Source organism: Eleutherodactylus coqui, chromosome 11 (assembly GCF_035609145.1).
Source record: "Eleutherodactylus coqui strain aEleCoq1 chromosome 11, aEleCoq1.hap1, whole genome shotgun sequence".
Classification (NCBI taxonomy): domain Eukaryota; kingdom Metazoa; phylum Chordata; class Amphibia; order Anura; family Eleutherodactylidae; genus Eleutherodactylus; species Eleutherodactylus coqui.
In genome coordinates, this window is record NC_089847.1 from 86,063,879 (window position 1) to 86,083,358 (window position 19,480).

At 45.4% G+C, this 19,480-nt stretch overlaps 1 protein-coding gene across 1 annotated transcript; it reads right to left on the minus strand.

The window, feature by feature from the left end:
* Nucleotides 1-4,920: 4,920 nt before the first annotated feature.
* On the minus strand, nucleotides 4,921-18,813 carry LOC136581738 (GTPase HRas-like; the record flags this gene model as incomplete). Its single annotated transcript, XM_066582362.1, has 4 exons — nucleotides 4,921-5,590; nucleotides 8,204-8,328; nucleotides 10,570-10,729; nucleotides 18,608-18,813. Coding segments are annotated over 3 exons (486 nt in total), but the record flags the coding sequence as incomplete, so codon positions are not given.
* Between the last annotated feature and the right edge of the window lie 667 nt (nucleotides 18,814-19,480).

Genomic DNA, 19,480 nt, shown 5'->3' on the forward strand with positions numbered 1-19,480 from the left:
ATATTTTTTTAGGTAGTGCAGTTAGTGCTTGCATTTAGCACTGCCAAAAACATAGTACAAGTTGTGCCACATTTTCATCAATACTGAAACCGTTGCCCATTCATTTCAATGGACGACGCACGGCTGAAAACGGCCACAGATAGAACATGCATCGCTGTCAAAGCGCAGCGCTGAAGACACTGTGTTTTGACGCTTGTGTGAACAGCCCCATTAAATTGAATAAGAGTGTTGTACAGCGTTTATTACAGCGCTAAAAAGGCAGCGCTAAACGCTGTACAAAAATGCCTGTGTGGGGAGGGCTTAAACAAGAGTTTCCATTTTTTTTCAACTTTGCAAAATGGAAAGTTGCCCAGAAACCACCTTTGCTTGGGTACTTATCCCAATGTACACATCTATAGCCAATGGGTGTTATCCCATATAGCTATCCCGCTAACTAAGGCCGCCTGCAGACGGGCGGGTCGGATCCGGCGGCGAGAATTCTTGCTGCGGGACCCGACCCCAGCGCCTGCAGGGAGCAGCGCGTACTCACCCGCGCCCGGCGGCCCCGGCTCTTTCATGTGCTGGCTGCCGGCGCATGCGCAGACCGGAGCCGGCGGCCGGGTGAGTGATGTTTCTGTGCGAGGCTCTGCGAGCCCCGCACAGAAATAGGACATGCCGTGGTTTGTTTGACGCGCGGCATTTCGCGCGGCCGTCTGCATAGGAGTGCCTATTGTAACGCACTCCTATGTAGGCTTTTAATGGCAGAAATCCCGCGGGAAATCGCGCCGCGGGATTTCCGCCCGTGTGCAGGCGGCCTAATGCATAGAAACTAGATGCTGGTGCTGAGCTGCCTTATGATTCTTTACTATCGGTCTAAATTTCCTAAACAGGTTTCAGCCCCAATGATGTTTTAGCTGGCTTATCAGGAAAGCATTCAGACAATGACGTTTAATCAGGCTGTCAGATACAGCACACATTAGTATTCATTAGTTAGCGAGATAGCTATGTGGGATAACACCCATTGGCTATAGACCAGTGAGACAGTGTATCTAAATATGAATAGCTAACGAATACACTGCTATTTATGTAGCTGCCAGCACAGAGGAGGATTAGTGAGGAGATCTGGAATCACATTAACAGACTCCTTATGAAATCATGAGCCCAATCCGCAGTTGGTTGTGACTCTCTATGGTGCAAATGTTGATGTGCACAGCAGCTTGTTCATCAAAATGCAGTGGCTTTAAAATCACGACACACTGTGTATTGGCATTAGTTCAAATAAAACACCTACTAAATAATGTGAGATACATTGCTACATCATCGCTGGCACCTCTCAGTTTGACATGTGACAGTACATCCGGTTATTATTAACCCTTTCCAATCCACTGTCTGACGTCTAAAGACATTCTTATTGAAGGCTGTACAGCTGCGATGTCGGAAGACGTCTAGCAGGATATTCTTACTGTAGATCACTGGCCGCTCTGTTGTCGGGGGCCTCTCCAGCATCTCCCATACCGCAGTACTGGCTCTAGCCAGCAGATGGTGCCATTGTATAATGGCAGAAAGAGAAAGCCCCCTAGGAAACCTTGAATCTAAAATTGGATTGCAAAGGGTTAACAGTCTCCCCACCCATTCGGAGAATAAGTTAAATTAGAGGTATCTGTTTCTAGCACACGCTTTCTAAATAGAGTCGCATTGTCATATAGTTGTGGTGTCCTGTGGCAGTCAAGGCCAGCCACTATAATTCCTGCTCCATTATCAAGGAACAAGGGTTTTGAAGGATACTGACATTTTTGGGCCTCGATGGGAAATAGACAACTCTCTGTCCCAATTTCTTTTGCTCTACTGCATCACTAGTATTGGATTATTATAGGTTTGTCTGTGTTTAGGTAGTAGTCCCCGTTCAATTTTAATTTACTATCAATAAAAGTTATGTTTTAGTGGTTCCCATCAGTGATCTTGCACTGTCATATGTAGTGCAGGTACTGCAGTGTACAGAATATAGTTTATTAATAACTACTTCTCTTTTTTGGTCTAAATTAGCCATTTCATCCATCAGATATATTCCTGCCTGGATGCATGCGCTGTATGAGGAGAAGCCATCCTGTGCTGCATACAGCTTCTCCTCCTCACGTCGTGCCTGCTCCTTATAGAGACCCAATGCACTCTGTCAGTGACTCCGTGCATTTGGTGTAATACTGAATACTACAATATATTGACACTTGTTGCAAAATTTGTTTAAAATTAAAAAAAAAGAAAAAAAAAGTACTAAAAACGTATAAAGAAAAAACAACCAAAAAATAAAGATACAGTAATTCCTGCCTTAAAGGGATTGCGTCATCATGAAATTATCAATTTTTTAAATCTAAGTTTTATGTTAAGCATAATTTAATTTTTTAATATAAAACAGTTTAATTTTCCATGTCATTATATTTAAAACCATCCTGAAATCTTGTAGTGTTGAGACTTCCTGTTCTGTATAGATTACTTCTCAGTAGTCATCTCATTATCATAACAGGCAAGATTATAATAGCAAGTAACACCTATACATAAAAGGATCTAAAATTCACAAGAAGTGACAATCAAGGCTCACCTACTTCCAAGTCAGCCCTATGCTGGTCACTGAGCATGCCTAGAACACTCTTCCATAGAAGTTAATAAAACCTCTCTAGACTACAAGACCCTATGGTTCATGTGTTTCCTGTAAGCATATAACTCAATGCTGTTAAGAGAAGCTTATGCAAGATGGCTCCCATAATCATGTACAGAAGAGAAGAATAAAAAGAAATCTTCAATTTGAAAATATTTCAATATGTGGTTTTAATTAGTAATATACCTTTAAAGCAAACTTTCGTTTTGGAACTAAAATTCTGTCCCGGGACCAGAAGGGTTGGGGATAGATTACTTGCAGTTCTTCTCTGCCATCCTTCCAGCCCGCCGACTCCTGTTTTGGACTGTCCTGCAATTTTCTAACCACCTACTGCTGAGCTCTGTCGTTGGCGGCAGCGCCTGTGACGTCCCATAAAAAGGATGGAGCAGCCTGTAAATATGATGTCAGATGGGAGACCCGGAGCGGCGGAGAGAGACACAGTGGGAGCCGGAGGAGGGGTGTATATGCCAATTTGTTATGTTGGTTCATGGAGAAGAAGCTTTTATATGGAAGCTTCAACACAGATAACCCCTTTAAAGATATATTCTGGGCAAAAACTATTGATAATCTATCCTCAGGATAGGTCATTAATGGTAAATCACTGAGAATCCCCATCGAGGCATAATCTCCGAGCGCTTTATCAGTGCAGTGGCCCAGATGTGAGTCAGAGGGGATGGCAGAAGTGCCCTAAGCTGGCTTCACTCCCATAGGGCACTAACCGCTAACCTAACCTCAGGATTGTATCCATAGGTTTTGTCCAGAAAACTCATTAAAAATATTTCCCAATACGTTGTTTGTGTAAATGAGGCAAAAAAAGAAAGGCTATGGTAAATGTGTACTGGATGATTTTTGGAGAAAACCAACTGATGATTTGGACACCAAAAACGCTTTCAAGAGCTACAACTTCTGAACTCCTATAGCACTGCATATAGATGGATAGGCCAAGAAACCTGCTAATCAATGTAGGAGGAGATCACGGCTGGTACTTGCACATGCCAGCTGGAGTGCTCAGGTTATGGTGGGTATAAGCAAGTCCAGTTCCAAACTATGCCGTTTCTGTACCTGTAATACAGAAGATTACTTCCTTATATCCACCACGACATGAGCAGTGGCCTCCTAGTGTACAGCTATTCCTTGGGGCTTACCCAGGGCTTCATCTTCAAGTGCGAGAACCAAACTGTGTACTACAGAACCTCTCTAGGTGAGGGCAATACTTACCCTCTGCTTTCCCAAAAATATATCCTGACTCAGCACATGAGGAACTTATTGCATTTCAAGTTTGCAAGATAGCTACAAGTATATATAATGCCTACAAATTATGTAAAGGTTTGGTCCCAATTGTTACCCATATATTAGATGCTTGAGCCTGTCTTCTATAAAGCTTGCTTTCTCTATAGAGGCCTTGTCTATCAAAGACAACCTCGATAATATGACAGCCCCCAATTCATTCAGCTAATTGATGTTGGTTCTGCTCCAAAGATGGCAGCAGCCCATCGATTTTGCCAGTCAATGTGGTTATCCCTTTACTACTACAGTGGTAGATGTGAGCCTTTAAACGAATGGCTAACCAGAGTCTCAAGCAAAAGTCTCCTCACCCATGATATCTAGAGTAGAGCTTGTTTTGAGTCAACAAGCCTTGTAACCATAACCCAAGATACAACAATAAGAGTGGCCATCATCATTAAATGCATACTGTCCCAACCTGCTGATTTCAGCAAGTCCGGACAATCATCTAATATGTATGACAGCCCCCAGCACTCCATTGATGGCAGATGTTGGGGGAAATAAGGATTGGGTAGCTGGATTTCAACTGCCGGTTTCATTGTATTCGGGAGATAAGCAGCTGCCAGAGGCTTTTCTTCCCTCTACTCTTAGGATATGTTCAAACAGCAGAATCGCCATGGAATTTCCTCCGTCAATGCCAATGGAGTTCTCAGATGCCGTTTCTGCATTGGAATTCCGCGCGTGGGTTTTGCCCATTGACAGGGCAGATTGCACGTGCCAAGCTGTGCCAAAAACCATAGAAAAATGCATGGTTTACAGAGGTGGGAATCAGAGCCGAATTCCGCTGAACATACCCTTCGAATGCATGCATACTCGGCAGAGCAGACGGCCATCTAATGTGTATAGCTGCCCTGAGTGAACATACATGAAGATTACGTAGTTTACAATTTTACAGTCTTGTATGTAATCAAACAATCTGCAATAAAGGTTCATGAAAAGTTAGTACACTAATGAAAAAAAGCGGAAGAGTAAATATAGTTATCACAAATGATTTTTATTTCTTACTGTATAGATATCGTGGGGGAAATAACTTGTACTTCACAGCAGCTATGGTTCTTTTTCAAGCACCAATCAGCATGTCACACACATCATACTGAATACTTAAATTAGGATCTTACTTAAATTTTGCAGATTTTCAGACTATTTCAGGTCTGAATTTTTTTTCTTACTTCTTGGTATTGTAATGGACATTAATCAAGAAGTACATAAGCAGACATGTCAAGGTAAAATTCTTTACTTTGGAGCATGCCAAACAGATCCTTGTAATCAATGACATGACGTATTCCTTAAAGGGCCCTTCGGCTGAAATATGGGCATTGCATGCAGGACCAGGTTGCTCATCCAGAGATCCAGATTTACCTCTAAGGAATGATACTGATATTAGTACCATAATGACTAATAAGTTGTAGATCCGCTGAGTTGCCAACAGTCATGTCATTAACCCTTTTGTTGGCATTAATACTACCTGTGGTATACACTCAGCACATCCAGAAGGCAATACATTCCTGGATATGGAAATATAATACCCAGGTAATCATGGTTGACGGTTTACAGACGTCTCCACAGAAGGCTTGATGTCTTCTAATCTCTTCTAATAGTTATCCACCTGGGTATCTGGCACTTGGCCGGAGAAGCAGAACAGGGGAACACATTCAGGTCAGACTGTGACCTGCGATCCTGACAAGACAAAAAAAAAAAAAAAAAGAAAACTGTAGTGTTATAACAACAACATGGTTGAGCTTTCCTGCCAAATTAGTGTTTACTTCACCTCTTGCTCTGCTCTGGGTGGTTTTGGGAGCCAGCTGGTAACAGCAGCTAAGTGGCTCAAACCCCTGACCAATTGAACCTGTTGCTCCGGCAGCATCTGTGTCATATTACCTCTACTTAAAGGGGTTGTCTCGCGAAAGCAAGTGGGGTTAAGCACTTCTGTATGGCCATATTAATGCACTTTGTAATATACATCGTGCATTAAATATGAGCCATACAGAAGTTATTCACTTACCTTCCCTGCGCTGGCGTCCCCATGTACATGGCTCCGTCTAACTTCAGCATCTAATCGCCCGATCAGGAGGCTGGAATCGGCACACGTGACGGGGCGGAGCTACGCGATCATGCGTAGAAGGGGCGGGGCCAGAACGCCGCTGCTGTCGAACAGACCCGAAGGCAGAAGACCCTTCTGCGCAAGCGCGTCTAATCGGGCGATTAGACGCTGAAGTTAGACGGAGCCATGGAGACGGGGACGCCAGCGCAGGGAAGGTAAGTGAATAACTCCTTATGGCTCATATTTAATGCACGATGTATATTACAAAGTGCATTAATATGGCCATACAGAAGTGCTTAACCCCACTTGCTTTCGCGAGACAACCCCTTTAAGTTACATGGGATTATAAATCATACTAAATAAGACATGCAGAGACCGATTTTAATGCATCCATGTTATACCACATTTCTAGATTTTGTCCACCCGTTGTATATCTATTCTCCATAAACTATTTCATGCTATGACATGGGCAAAATGGGCAAAAGCAGTAGCCACAATAAATAGCTGACAATTTAATCTTAAGACCATAGACGTTTCTTAAAAGGGAACCCGGTCAGTCCCTTATATGTCTATCTGCGGGCAGCACAGTATAGTGACAGACATGCTGACTTCAGCAGTCTGTCACTTATACTGGTTTCACTGGGGCAAGAATAGTCTGAATTTACTAAACTTCATCACTGATTGTACTATAAAAACAATTAAAAAATAACTTATTATTATCACTAAAAGTACCTATACTCTGAACAAAACACTCAACACAGAATGAGCCGGTTAATAAATTCCCACTAGATGCAAATGGAAGTCAGAATCAGGGCTTGGTGGAATACCAACTAGTCGTACATCCACCTCCGTATCTACCGTGCATGGTGTATATTGGCTAAGCCTCCTTTAGTAATTGTCTGCCAAAGTGTTTGGGGAGTAACCCCAACCCCCTTCCTCCTCTGGAGTGCTCCCAATCCAGAAGCAGTGACATACAGAGAATATGGACCGTATTCATCCTTTGTATCCTCCCGGTCTCTGAGCTGTAGCCTGTTACCATGTAAAGTGAATTGTACTTGCACTATCTGTTATACGAGTTATTCTTCAGTAAAAGTAATACCGGGCCCTAACTGTTCCTGGGGACCCGAGGTACTAAAGTCTCTGGGTTCATTTCTCCACCGCATAGAATACCGGTGTGTGGGAATGGTGGCGTCACAAGTGATTTGTACAACTACTCCCCCCCCCCCCCCCCCCATCCCTTTTATTGGCATTCTCTATCATAGGGGTGTCGAAACTGGCCTGCAATCCTGCTCTGGCCTTTGCAACATGTCATCCCTCAGGGACCAGAGCCTGGTAAGTACCACCGTGACGAGACAACACTTATCCCTTATCCCAGCTCTTCATGTTAGCCAGGTGCCCAGGGTAACCCCTCTGGGGTGTTGCAATTATCCTTCCAATCTAATTTTCATGAACTTTGGGCCAATTTTCCACCCTCTTATTTACGAAAAAAAACGTTTCTATGAATATAAGGAGTTTCGCTCAAGTCCTTGCAACCACCACTGGGCTTTTTTTCTCCAAGAATCCCACAGCATCCATATAGTATGTTTCTATGGTGCGCACGCACGCACGCACACACGCACGCACTGTGTTTTACAGCAGCAACAGGTTGATAAATCGGTCCAGTTTCTCCACAGAAAGAATAATTATATAGCTCCCTTATGTGGCCAAATGAATCTATTACATTAAACTGTACTTTTGTTAAAGTGACCCTTTTGGATTTAAGACTAAATTCTATCCTGGGACAAAAGGGTATATTATCTGCAGTTCTCTGCTGCCCCTCCGATCCCCAAGTCTTGAGTCCCATTTTCAGGCATCAAAGACGGCTGCAGCAATTTTCTCACTAGCTAAGGCACACTCTGTACTGCCTGCTGATTGACCAGTGCTGATCACGTGATCTGCTGATTGACCAGTGCTGATCACGTGATCTGCTGTGGCCAATCCGAGCATGTGCAGTACATTATTAGTCTATCTAATCCCCACAGTGCATTGGTAGTGTTAGTCTGACGTTTGCATCAGCCATCTCGAAAGGCTGAAAATGGGGCCTAAATCTGGCAGCAGGTAATATACCATTCTCCTCCTGTCCTGAGATACAATTTTGTGCAGAAGCCAGAGGGTCAACTTAAGGTTTTAAAACAAAATTCTGTATTTATGGAATGTGGGGAGCATTTATGAACATTTTGTTAGAAAACAGCGGCTGGCGACTTGCTTACCAGGGTCAGGATACAACGCACTTGCAGTTCAGACATCCCTTCTCGCTCTCATCGGGAGGATTCAGCTTCCGCAACTTATGCTGCCGGATCTCTCGCACGAGTGTGTAAAAGGCGTCTTCTACTCCCTGCGAGATACAGGAGACACCAAGGTACAAGACCACTTACAATCCAGGACACCAGTTGGAAGGGCAGAATAATATTATATACACACACACCTGTATACAGATTTGTATAAAACCTGCCAGAAAGACCTGGTAACATCTGTTTCTCCTGCCCATGTGGAGAATCTTACATTTATCAACATTAACCGTCATTTGCCATTTTTCTGCCCAATCCCCCATCTTATCTAGGTCCTTTTGTAGCCGCACATTGTCCTCCGTTGTATTATCTTGTATCATTTTACTGTGCAGCCGCTCTAACAGGTCATTGATAAATATATTGAACAGAATGGGGCCTAAGGCCTCATGCCCACGGGCAAAAGAAGAATTAAAATCCGCAGCAGATTTTAACTCTTCTCCTGCCCGCGGATCCGCACCCCATAGGGATGCATTGACCACCCGCGGGTAGATAAATACCCGCGGATGGTCAATAAAAGTGATTTTAAAAAAAATGGAGCATGAAAAAATCTGGACCATGCTCCATTTTCGTGCGGGTCTCCCGTGGGGACGGCTCCCGCGGGCTTCTATGGAAGCCTATGGAAGCCGTCCGGATCCACGGGAGACAAAAATCAGATTTTACTCACCCGCTCCGTTTCTTCTCTTCGCAGCGGCGCCATCTTCTCTCAGTCGCGGCCGGATCATTTTGCTTCGGGCCGGCGCATGCACGGGGCAAGTCACCGACGTCATCCTGCGCATCCGCCGGGCCGAAGAAAGAAGATCCGGCCGCGACGCAGAGAAGATGACGCGGCAGCGAAGGAAGGATCCGGAGCGTGCGAGAGGTGAGTTAATTCTGATTTATTCTTATTTTCAGCGCTCATGTCCGCGGGGCAGAAGGGACCCGCTGCAGATTCTCCATGGAGAATCCGTAGCGGGCCTGATTTTCCCCGTGGACATGAGGCCTAATACTGAACCTGTGGCACCCCACTAGCGACGGTGGCCCAATCGGAGTACGAAGCATTTATTATCACCCTCTGTTTTCTATCTCTGAACCAGTTCTTAACCCAGATGCACACATTTTCGCCCAGATCGAGCTGTCTTATTTTGTATATCAACCTATTATGTTGCACGGTGTCAAATGCTTTAGAGAAATACAGATATACAAGATCAAAAGACTCTCCCAGGTCCAGCCTAGAGCTTACTTCATCGTAGAAGCTGATCAGATTGGTCTGACATGATCGACCCTTCATGAACCCATGCTGGTGAGGAGTTATTCCGTTGTTCTCCTTGAGGTATTCCAGGATGGCATCTCTCAGAAACCCCTTGAATATTTTTCCAATTAAGTGAGACTTACCAGCCTGTAGTTACCAGATTCCCTTCTTGACCCCTTTTTGCATATTTGAACCACATTGGCAATGTGCCAATCCAGTGATTGTCCAGTCTAATTAGAGTCCCAAGATGTAAGAAATAGCGGTCTGTTTATCATGTCACTTAGTTCTATTAGAACCCTTGGTTGGGGGGAGGGGCGAATAGTCATTTTGTTGCATTGTATACACTGTAGAAAATGGAGGAAACAAAAAAAAGGGGCCATGTCCTTAAGGGGTTAAAGGGCCAGTGCTTTCAGGGCAAATCCTTTTTTCCATTTATGTAATTGAAAAGTAGTTTAAGGGTTTTTTTGCTCTTTTTGGCAATAAGTCTTTCTGCCTCCTCCTTTGCAGGTTTTATCTTTTTCTTACATAATTTGTTTTTTTCAGGTTTTTTTAGCGCTTTTTCACTGTCCACTTGTTTTAGTCATTTAAAGGCTTTTACTTATTGCCCCCTTATGGTCATGTTGAGCCACATGAGGTTGGAGTATGAACTGCTCACAGAAGGTTAATAGGATGTTTTTTAACTTCTCCCATTTGTCTCCTGTACTGTTATTTTTGAGGATGTTGTCCCATTTGATGTTGCCAAGAGTAATTCTCAGCTGATCAAATGTTGCTTTACTAAAGTTCAGTTTTTTTTGTCGCTCCCTGATAAGGCTTCCTATTGAATGACAGCTGGAAATTACTTATGGAGGTCACTATTTCCCAAGTGTCCCTCAATTTGCACTTAGGTCGATGGATAAATAAAAGTGTGACTCCTTTCCTAGCTGTACAGGACCAGACATGGTTTGAAAATTCTAGCAGTGTGAACAAAGACTTACAGCCATCGGTAAAACAGTAAAACAGTCATCCATACCAGTCAGATTGTATCTCATTACCAATAAAGCAAAATACATCCTGCTCCTACCTGCCTGGTTTTAGCAGAGGTTTCAATGTAAGGAATGCCATAACTTCTGGCCAGGTCCTGGGCTTGTCGGGTCTCCACAGTTCTAGCTGGGAGGTCACACTTATTCCCCACCAACACCATTGGAACATCATCAGAGTCCTTTACCCGTTTTATTTGTTCCCTGTGTAAAATATTAAAAAGGACTTGCATTAACATTAACCGATGGCTTTAGAGCACACAAGTTAAACTTGAGGCCTGAAGGCCAGACAGTGACCCAGCAGGCATTCCACTCACCCAGCCTGCATCTCTGGCCTGGTGGGGCAGTGCAGAGTCAGTGACCGCTGACCTCTTCCTCCAATGTCTGAGGGCGCCGTCCTGTATGCAGTTCAGATGCCAAGGGGAGAAGTCAGCGGTCACAGACTCAGCTGCAGATCGGACCAATGGAATGCCTGTATGGATGCTCCCTGGCCAGAGACAATAGAGAAGGGAGGGCAAGACAAAAGAGTCACTAATACTACTGGGATTACTATGGGGGTAAATTATTACTCCTGGGTCCAATATAAAGAACACCATTACTACTGGAGCCACTATGGGGTTCACCATTACTACTGGAGCCACAATGGGGGACCATATTACTACTGTGGTCACTATGGGGAACACTACTATTATACACTTTTACAATTACAAATGACCCTTTGAAGGCAATAGGGCTGATACGGCCCTCGGTGAAAAGGAGTTTTTACACCCCTGCTTTGGAGACTCTAGACTACAAGTTTATCCTGATGCCCCAGTAAGGCATGGATGTGGGCATCAAAGTGTTCCCCACACGTGAGCACCCTTTATGAGCAGAGCAAGCTACTGGAAAAGTCGGGTCCCATTCTAAGATAATGAACATGGCCGTGTATTACATAGTCGCTCATTCATCAGCTAAATATTAGGTTTCCCCAGCAGTTGGCATCTGATTGCAGTTATTTAGTGAATTTAGTTAATCCCTGAGGTTCAGTAGCTTCAAACCAAGAAGAGGTTGCCAAATGGGGTAAGACCTTTATGGGGACTACACATACAGAAGTTGTTGTTGACTGACAGCAGTCACGTTATAAACTTCTTCACGCAGTTCAGCTGACCAAGTATCTTAGTTCAATGGCAGATGGAGTGCTTGAGATAAAAGAGTCTACCAGATACATTACTGTTGTGGTATATCATCAATGACTGGGTGGGTTTATAATGTAACCTACCCATCTGGTTTCCCTGATCAGATGTCAAGGAACAGTTAGGAAAAATTCAACTACATCAGAGTTGTTGCAAAACTCTTTGTTCCATATATCCAGGAAGTGCATGGATTTTTACAAACCCCATTCAAATCAATGGGACAGTCGCAGACATATCACCAACAAATCTGCAGATACACATTAGATCATATCCTTTTTTTTTTTTTTTTTTTTTTTTTTTTTAAATCCAAAGTTTTATTGAGTTTTAACAAGAACGTACATGGCATATACAAACAGGCGAGTCAGAGTTCCTGGATCCATTAGTGAACAGCTCACAGGAATACGCCACACATTGCAGGGAATCCAGTGCTATTCTCTAAGCCTAAGTATAAGTCTAACTCGGCGAGCGGGTGGACAAACAATGACTAACAAGACGGGGGGAGGGAGGGGACGATGGGCAGGACGGGAAGGGGGAAAGGTAGATCAGGGGTGGGGGCTAGGGAGCATTCTGTATGTGCATTTCCTCTCAATGGAAAAGGGAACTCTCCAGATATACTTAGGCCGAGACTCCGGCCTCCGCCTCCTCCTCTCCGTGGGTCTGGGGGATGATCTCAGAGCGTATTTTACGCCATGGGCCCCATATCTCCAAGAATTTTTCATGTGAGCCATTTGACCAGCTGGAGAGTTCCTCCAGATTATAGGTCCGGTCCATCCTGTCTCTCCACTGGGAAAAAAGAGGCGGAGACTTCTGCAGCCACAGAGGCGGGATAAGTGCCTTCGCTCCGTCAATTGCATGCGCTAGTAGTCTGTGCCTCAATGGGCTAAATTCCCCCGAGGGCCTCCACAAAAACATTGCCTCAGGAGTGAGTGTAAAGTTGGGTAGGATCCTTTTCAAGGAGTCGGCTATCTTTTGCCAAAAGGTCGACAAGAGTGGACAGGTCCACCATATATGTAGGTATGAACCTGGGCCATTATCACATCTCCAGCATTTGTTGGTGGATGTAAGCTTATGGTCGGCTAGCCACTGAGGGGTCCTATACCAGCGGACTAGTAGTTTATAGTGTGCTTCTTGGTTAATTATACATGAGGATAGTCCATGTGCTAGTTTTAGAATTAGCTGGGTGTCCGAGGAGGATAGAGTTATATTAAGCTCCTTCTCCCATGAGGAGAGGAACGCTGGCTTATAAGATAGGGAAGGCGGGAAGCACTGCTTGCGAAGATACGCTATTCGTCCAGCGGATGTGCTGCCCATCCCCACCGCCCTCTCAAATGCCGTGTGGGGTCTTGTAGATGTGTGGGTTCTCTTGAAGTCTTTGATTACACCCCCCATTTGAGCACTCTGAAGGTAAAGCAGTGGCTGGTCGGGCAGTAGAGTCTCCACTATCTCCCTAGGGTTTAGATGGGATAGAGATTGAAGCTCCCCTACGCATTTACTACTGAGTTTTTGCCAGAGACTGGCAGAGCAGGGATCTGACGGGAGGCCCATCAGTGTTGGGAGGGTGCATAGTGGGGCGATTGGGGAAGGAGATGGCGCCAACACCTCTGCATAGGAATCCCATGCCTCGGCGGGGCCCCTCAGAAGCAGGCAGTAGCCCCTTTTCCTATAGACAGACTTTTTGGGGAACCATAATGATTCCAACAAGGTGGGGCCATATATAGCTTTAATCATCCGGAACAGCAGGGGGTCTCCCGATGGCATGGTCAATTTCGCCCAGTAGCTGATGTGTGATGCGGTATAGAAGTCGGAGATGCTCGGCAGCCCCATCCCTCCCTCCTCCCTCCTTCTTATCAAAAGGCTGTACGGCAGCCTGGAGCTCCTCTGTCTCCAAATATATTTGGTAAACATCTTGCGGAGGGTATTGAAAAATTTAGTTGGCAGGTGGATCGGGAGTGACCGGATCTGATATAGGATCAATGGGAGTATGTAGGATTTAATTATGTTTTTTCTCCCGAACCAGGAGATATAGGGGAGGTCGTAATTATGTAGCAGGGTTTTAACTTTAGTAATTAATTGTGGGAAGTTGGCTTCGAAAAGGTCATCCGACCTCCTTGTCAGTCTCACTCCCAAAAAGTCTATTGCAGTGTTGGACCAGGAGAACGGGGAGTCCGCCATTAGAGTCGCACAGCGAGCTCTCGGGATCGAGACATTCAGAACCGTAGATTTGCTAAAATTTATTTTAAAGTTCGAAAGGGCTCCGAACTGTTCCAGACAGGCAACAAGTCTGGTAAGGCCCGTTTCCGGGTTTGTGATTAAAAAAATGATATCATCCGCAAAAGCGGCTGCAGACAAAGAGCAGTCCCCCACTGTGAGTCCCCGTATCTCCTGATCCACCCTGATCTGTAGGAGCAGAGGTTCCAGTGCCAAGACAAAGAGGGAGGGAGACAGGGGGCAACCTTGGCGCGTGCCATTTTTTATTTCGAAGGGGGGTGAGAGAATATTATTTATTTTCAATCTAGCAAACGGTTCAGCGTATAGGGAGAAGATGGCCGCGACGAAGGAAGGGGGGAAATTGTAGTGTAGCAAGACTGCTTTCATATATTGCCAGTCGACTCTATCAAACGCCTTTTCGGCATCGGTACTTACTAAGGCGAGTGGGATTCTGTTTGTATGGGCGAACTGCATTGCGTGAAGGACACGGATGCAGTTGTCCCTCCCCTCCCTCCCCTTCACAAAACCGGCCTGCTCCCTATCCACCAGATTAGGAATGAGGGCTTCCATACGCTTAGAAAGGAGTTTAGCCCATAACTTGGCATCCAGGTTAATTAGGGAAATGGGACGGTAGCTGCCGCACAACTCCGAATCCTTATTTTCTTTCAAGATCAACGTGATGTGGGCCTCTTGAGTCTGTCTCGGGAGGCTGCCGCCACTCAGGAGGGCATTAAACATTTCTGTGAGGTGTGGTACCAACGTGGTGCGGAAAGATTTATAATAAATGAGGGGCAGACCGTCAGGGCCCGGGCTTTTGCCTGGGGGGGAGGAATTCAGTACTCCATCAACTTCCGTTTCCCTTACGGGGGCCATGAGTTGGTTGGCTAATTCTGAATCTAATTTGGGAAGGGGTAGCTTTTTTAGGAAATCCTCTATTGGTTTACTAATCTCGCTGTTGTCGTTTTGGTCCTGTTGCGGTCGTAAATTATAAAGTTGGGAATAAAATTGTTGGAATTCCGCAGCGATATCTATAGAGGAAGTGGCTCGAGTGCCCGACTGTGTTTTTATTGAGTCAATTTGATTCCTAGAGCGGGCTTTTTTAATCATGGCAGTCATATACTTGCTGCCTCTGTTTCCTTGGGCGAAGGCTATATGTTTAAGGTATAGGCATCGTTTGTTAAATCTTGTTTCTAGGCAGAGATTAAGTTCTTTTCTGATGTCTGCGAGTGTGGAAAGGTTCTCTTTGCTGGCAGAGAGTTTAGTAGTATATTCTAATTTGGAAATACGTTTCAGTAGGTCGTCTATTTCTTTTTGTTGGCTTTTCTTTTTCCTGGATCCGAGAGCTATCAGAACTCCTCTAATAAACGCTTTGTGTGTCTCCCACACCACTGGGGCCGATTGATCCCCGCCCATGTTGAGTTCGAAGAACTCCTTTAATTGTCTTTCAATCTCAGCTTTGTCGTCTGCGGAATCAAGGAGGGAGGTGTTCAGCCTCCATCTCCACTCCCGAGGTGAGTTACAAAAGGGTCTGAGATCTAAGTGTAGTGGTGCGTGGTCGGACACAGTGGTGGCGGCGATAGAGGAGTCTATTAGCAGTGGGAGAAGGTTAGAGGCTATGAGGAAGTAGTCCAGCCTTTGAAAAGAGGCATGAACATGGGAGAAGAAGGTGAAGTCCTTCGCGGATGGTGAGCACTGACGCCAGGCGTCCACCAAGCCCATTTCTGAGAGACATCGTAATAGGCGTCTCAGCTTGGGATGTGAGATCTGGGAGCGTCCGACTGATGAGTCGAGCAGGGGGTTTAACGTCAGGTTCAGATCTCCACCCAGAATGATGGGGCCCTCTGCGAATTCCCTAAGGGTCTCCAATTGTCCTAACAACCACGTCACCTGATTCGAATTTGGGGTGTATAAATTAGCCAAGGTAATTTTAAAATTATCTAAGCGTCCTCTCAAGAAGATGGCTCTACCCTCTCCGTCAGTGTGCTGTGCATCGCATTTAAATGTGATTGACCTATGGAATAAGATAGAGACTCCCTTTGAGGCAGATGTCGGATGAGGATTGTGGAAGCCCTGTGGGAACTGTCTACCCGGTAATGCAAGGCACTTACCCTCCTTGTAGTGGGTCTCTTGCAAGAAAGCGATCTTGGTGCCGTATTTTCTCAGGAGTTGTGCTACGTTATGTCTTTTAAAAGGAGAGTTGAGTCCCTTCACGTTGAACGAGGAAAGGCGGAAGCGGTCGTCCCCGGTAGGTACTGGCGGGATCATCGTCAGTTTGGGCGACTCACTATTGTGGGAAGGAACAGAATGTTTAGCAAATCAGAAAACACTTTATCAGCGGAAGGGGGAGGACGGTTGTGAGAGGGGGATAGGGTCAGACACTGAAGGAGGGTAGGAATACACAGAAGGGATAAAAACACTGCAATATAAATGCAAAGTATGAGAAATGGAAAAGACCAATTTGTCCTAGGACGGTCAGTGGGGGGCGATGTGCAGAACGGTAGCCGTCACAGAAGTGACCACTGGAACTCTCAGTTAACCAGATGGGGACCGAAATGCACTAAGCCTGCCCTGGGCGACTCCTAAGGACCATTTAAAAATTTACAACTTGAAATCAACAGTAACGTTTGATTAAGCGAAAACAGTAGAGGGGGAGGGAGAAGGGGAAGGAGAGAAAGAGCAGATGGGTACTATAAGCCTACAAGTCAAAAGCTTGGAGGTTAGTAAAACTACCGAAGTTCCACAGACGGTAAGACAATGCATCTCAACAAGTTAGGTGGAAATGACAAGGTAATAAAATTGAGTAACAATAGGGGGTAGACCCCAATTTTGCTGTTTGCCCTGTTAAGGGCTGAAGTCACTCTGCTCTGCTACGGCACAGGTGTCTCAGTCCAGCAAGCAGAGGCCTAGCGGGGGAGGCCACTTCTCCAGGAGACAAATGGGCCCGAAAAGTTCCTCAGTCACCCGCCGGTGTGGGGTCACGACTCTTTTTCTTTTTGTTCTTGGGTGATTTAGCTGGGGGCGCCATGTTCCAATCGGCTGTTGAAGGTAGGCTCGTGAACCTTGGCAGCTCAGGCAGGGGGAGCCAGCATGGAAGGTCCAGTGCCTCCATCTCAAGGAACTGCCAACAGGCCTGGAGGTCCTCCGGATCGCGGATATTCAGCCGCCGGCCTTTGTGAGTGATGCCCAGGCCGAAGGGGAACAACCAGGCATATTTAATCCCCCTTTCTCTCAATGCCTCTAGAAGCGGACGGAGAAGGCGGCGCTTTGCTAGGGTTGACGGGGCCAAGTCCTGGAAAATCTGAATAGGGGCCTCAGAATATTTCAAGTCCCTGTGATTTCTGGCAGCCCTTAGGATTGCAAAGGCGTCTTGAAATGCGAGGACTTTGCAAATGACATCCCGTGGTGGCTCCGCAGACGCCGGGAGGGGCCTAAGGGCTCTATGGACTCTTTCGATCACAATGGGGGCCGCTCTCTCCGCTCCGAGGAGGAGTGCAAAGATTTCTTTGGTCACCTTGTTAAGGCAGTCCGCAGCCCATGTCTCTGGCAGCCCCTTGATGCGTATATTAGACCGTCTGTTTCTATTCTCTAGATCTTCCTGCATCAAGAGGGCTCTATTGATATGGTTGTGATGTTCTTTTAGGGTGCGTGTTATTTCCGTGGCATGTGTAATAATGGCAGAGGAGGACAACTCCAGGTCCTCTACTCGTCTACCTAGATGTTTAATGTCCTCTTTAATTTCTCCTAACTCAGTCATAATGGGGCTCAGTGCTTTCGTGAGGAGCTCCTTCATGAAGCCCCTGGACACTGCTTCTCCATCCTCACTGTCCGAGGCTGCTCCCTCCTCCCCCTCCTTACTGTTAGGTGCAGCCGATTGCTGAGCCGGCGCCATCTTTGCTGGAAACAGCGGAGAGCGGGGGCCCTTTTCCTTAAGATACCGCTGCATGTCGGACTGCCCTCTGTTCGTCCGCGGGGTCCCTGAGGGTTCCGATCCCCTCTCCCTCCCGACTCTCTTCATCTCAACGCTGCTGATTGCTGCTAGAGGTCCTGCAGAGGAGTCTTGCCGGAGGAGCTGCACTCTCACACGGCCATTTTCCTCAGCGTTCAGGCTCCGCCCCACATTAGATCATATCCAATATGTAGGGTCACTTTCAGGGCCATTAATAATATGGGTGTCCATGCCTAGTATTACATTGGCAGGACCAAGATTAGTCTACGGTTTTCTGAGATTATCTATATTGTAACCAAATATTCTCACGTCACGCCAATTTTAAGGCTCTTTACCTTATACAATAAGTACATGTGCTGATATACTTCTGCAGAATGCAGGAAGGTCTTGGTGATATCAACCTCTACAGAAGGGCTCGGTACTATTTTCACTCTCCATCCTCTTTCTATGACCTTTGGACAGATTTTCGGGCGGCACTTCTGTGAACGTTGCAGTAACTATTGCCAAGCAGCAAAGGGCATGGGACCAACCATGATCTGGTTCTTGCTCGCCAAGGGCCCTATAGCATTTGCATGGGTAATCTATATTGTACATTCACGCATGGTGGCTTGTATAATGGTGGTATGTGCAGAGGAACATTGAAGGCAAAGTCAAGGAGATTCACAGAGCTCCTTACTTGAGGATTTCAAGCTGCAATGTATTGGTGGTGAAAAGGTTTTATGGGCTAAGTGTCACTTGAGGTTCTGGGTCACACACCTGTACTGGTGAATATCCTCAAAAGACTTGGTGTTGTTAATGGCAAATACACATAAAAATCCCTCTCCTGTTCTCATGTACTGGTCCCGCATTGCACTGTATTCCTCTTGACCTGCTGTGTCCAGGATGTCCAGCAAACAAGTTTCTCCATCTATGACAACCTGTTTTCTGTAGGAATCCTGAAATGTTAAATGGTAAAGTACGGGTTAGTTAGAAACCAAAACATGCCCTTACTTATTACTTACCACAGACTGAAGAATAGGACACATTTCATAATCTACGCAATTTAGTCAAGCCCAACTCGTCTGCAGCTGCATTTGTAGAAGCACTGTAAAGTAACGCAAAATGATATACCCAGTTTCCCTAAAATTAAGACCTACCCCAAAATTAACCCCTAGCATGATTTTCCAGGATTTTTGAGAATGCAACATAAATTTTTCACGATTTTTGAGGATGCTTGAAATATAAGCCCTACTCCAAAAATAAGTCCAAGTTACAGTTAAATAAAAAAAAAAACAATTTTAATAGTGCCCAACCAGCTGTCCATGTAAAAAAAATGAATATTATGGAGCAAAAAATAATATAAAGACCCTGTCTTATTTTCGAGGAAACCGGGTTATGTTCAGTATATGTTTTGACGTTGGCTATTGACAACCTTTGGAGCAAACGTTTTTTCACATATATGCATACATTATATTACAGACAGACAGACACACACTGCTGACAACACTGGCCCGTTTACATGCAATGATTACACTGGTTAACACTGAAACGGTTTCTGACATAAAAAGCTCCTAATCTGTATCATCTCGGTGTGCTGAACACGAATAGGACCACAAATTTTTTTTTTATGAGCTCTCGTTTTGAAGATAT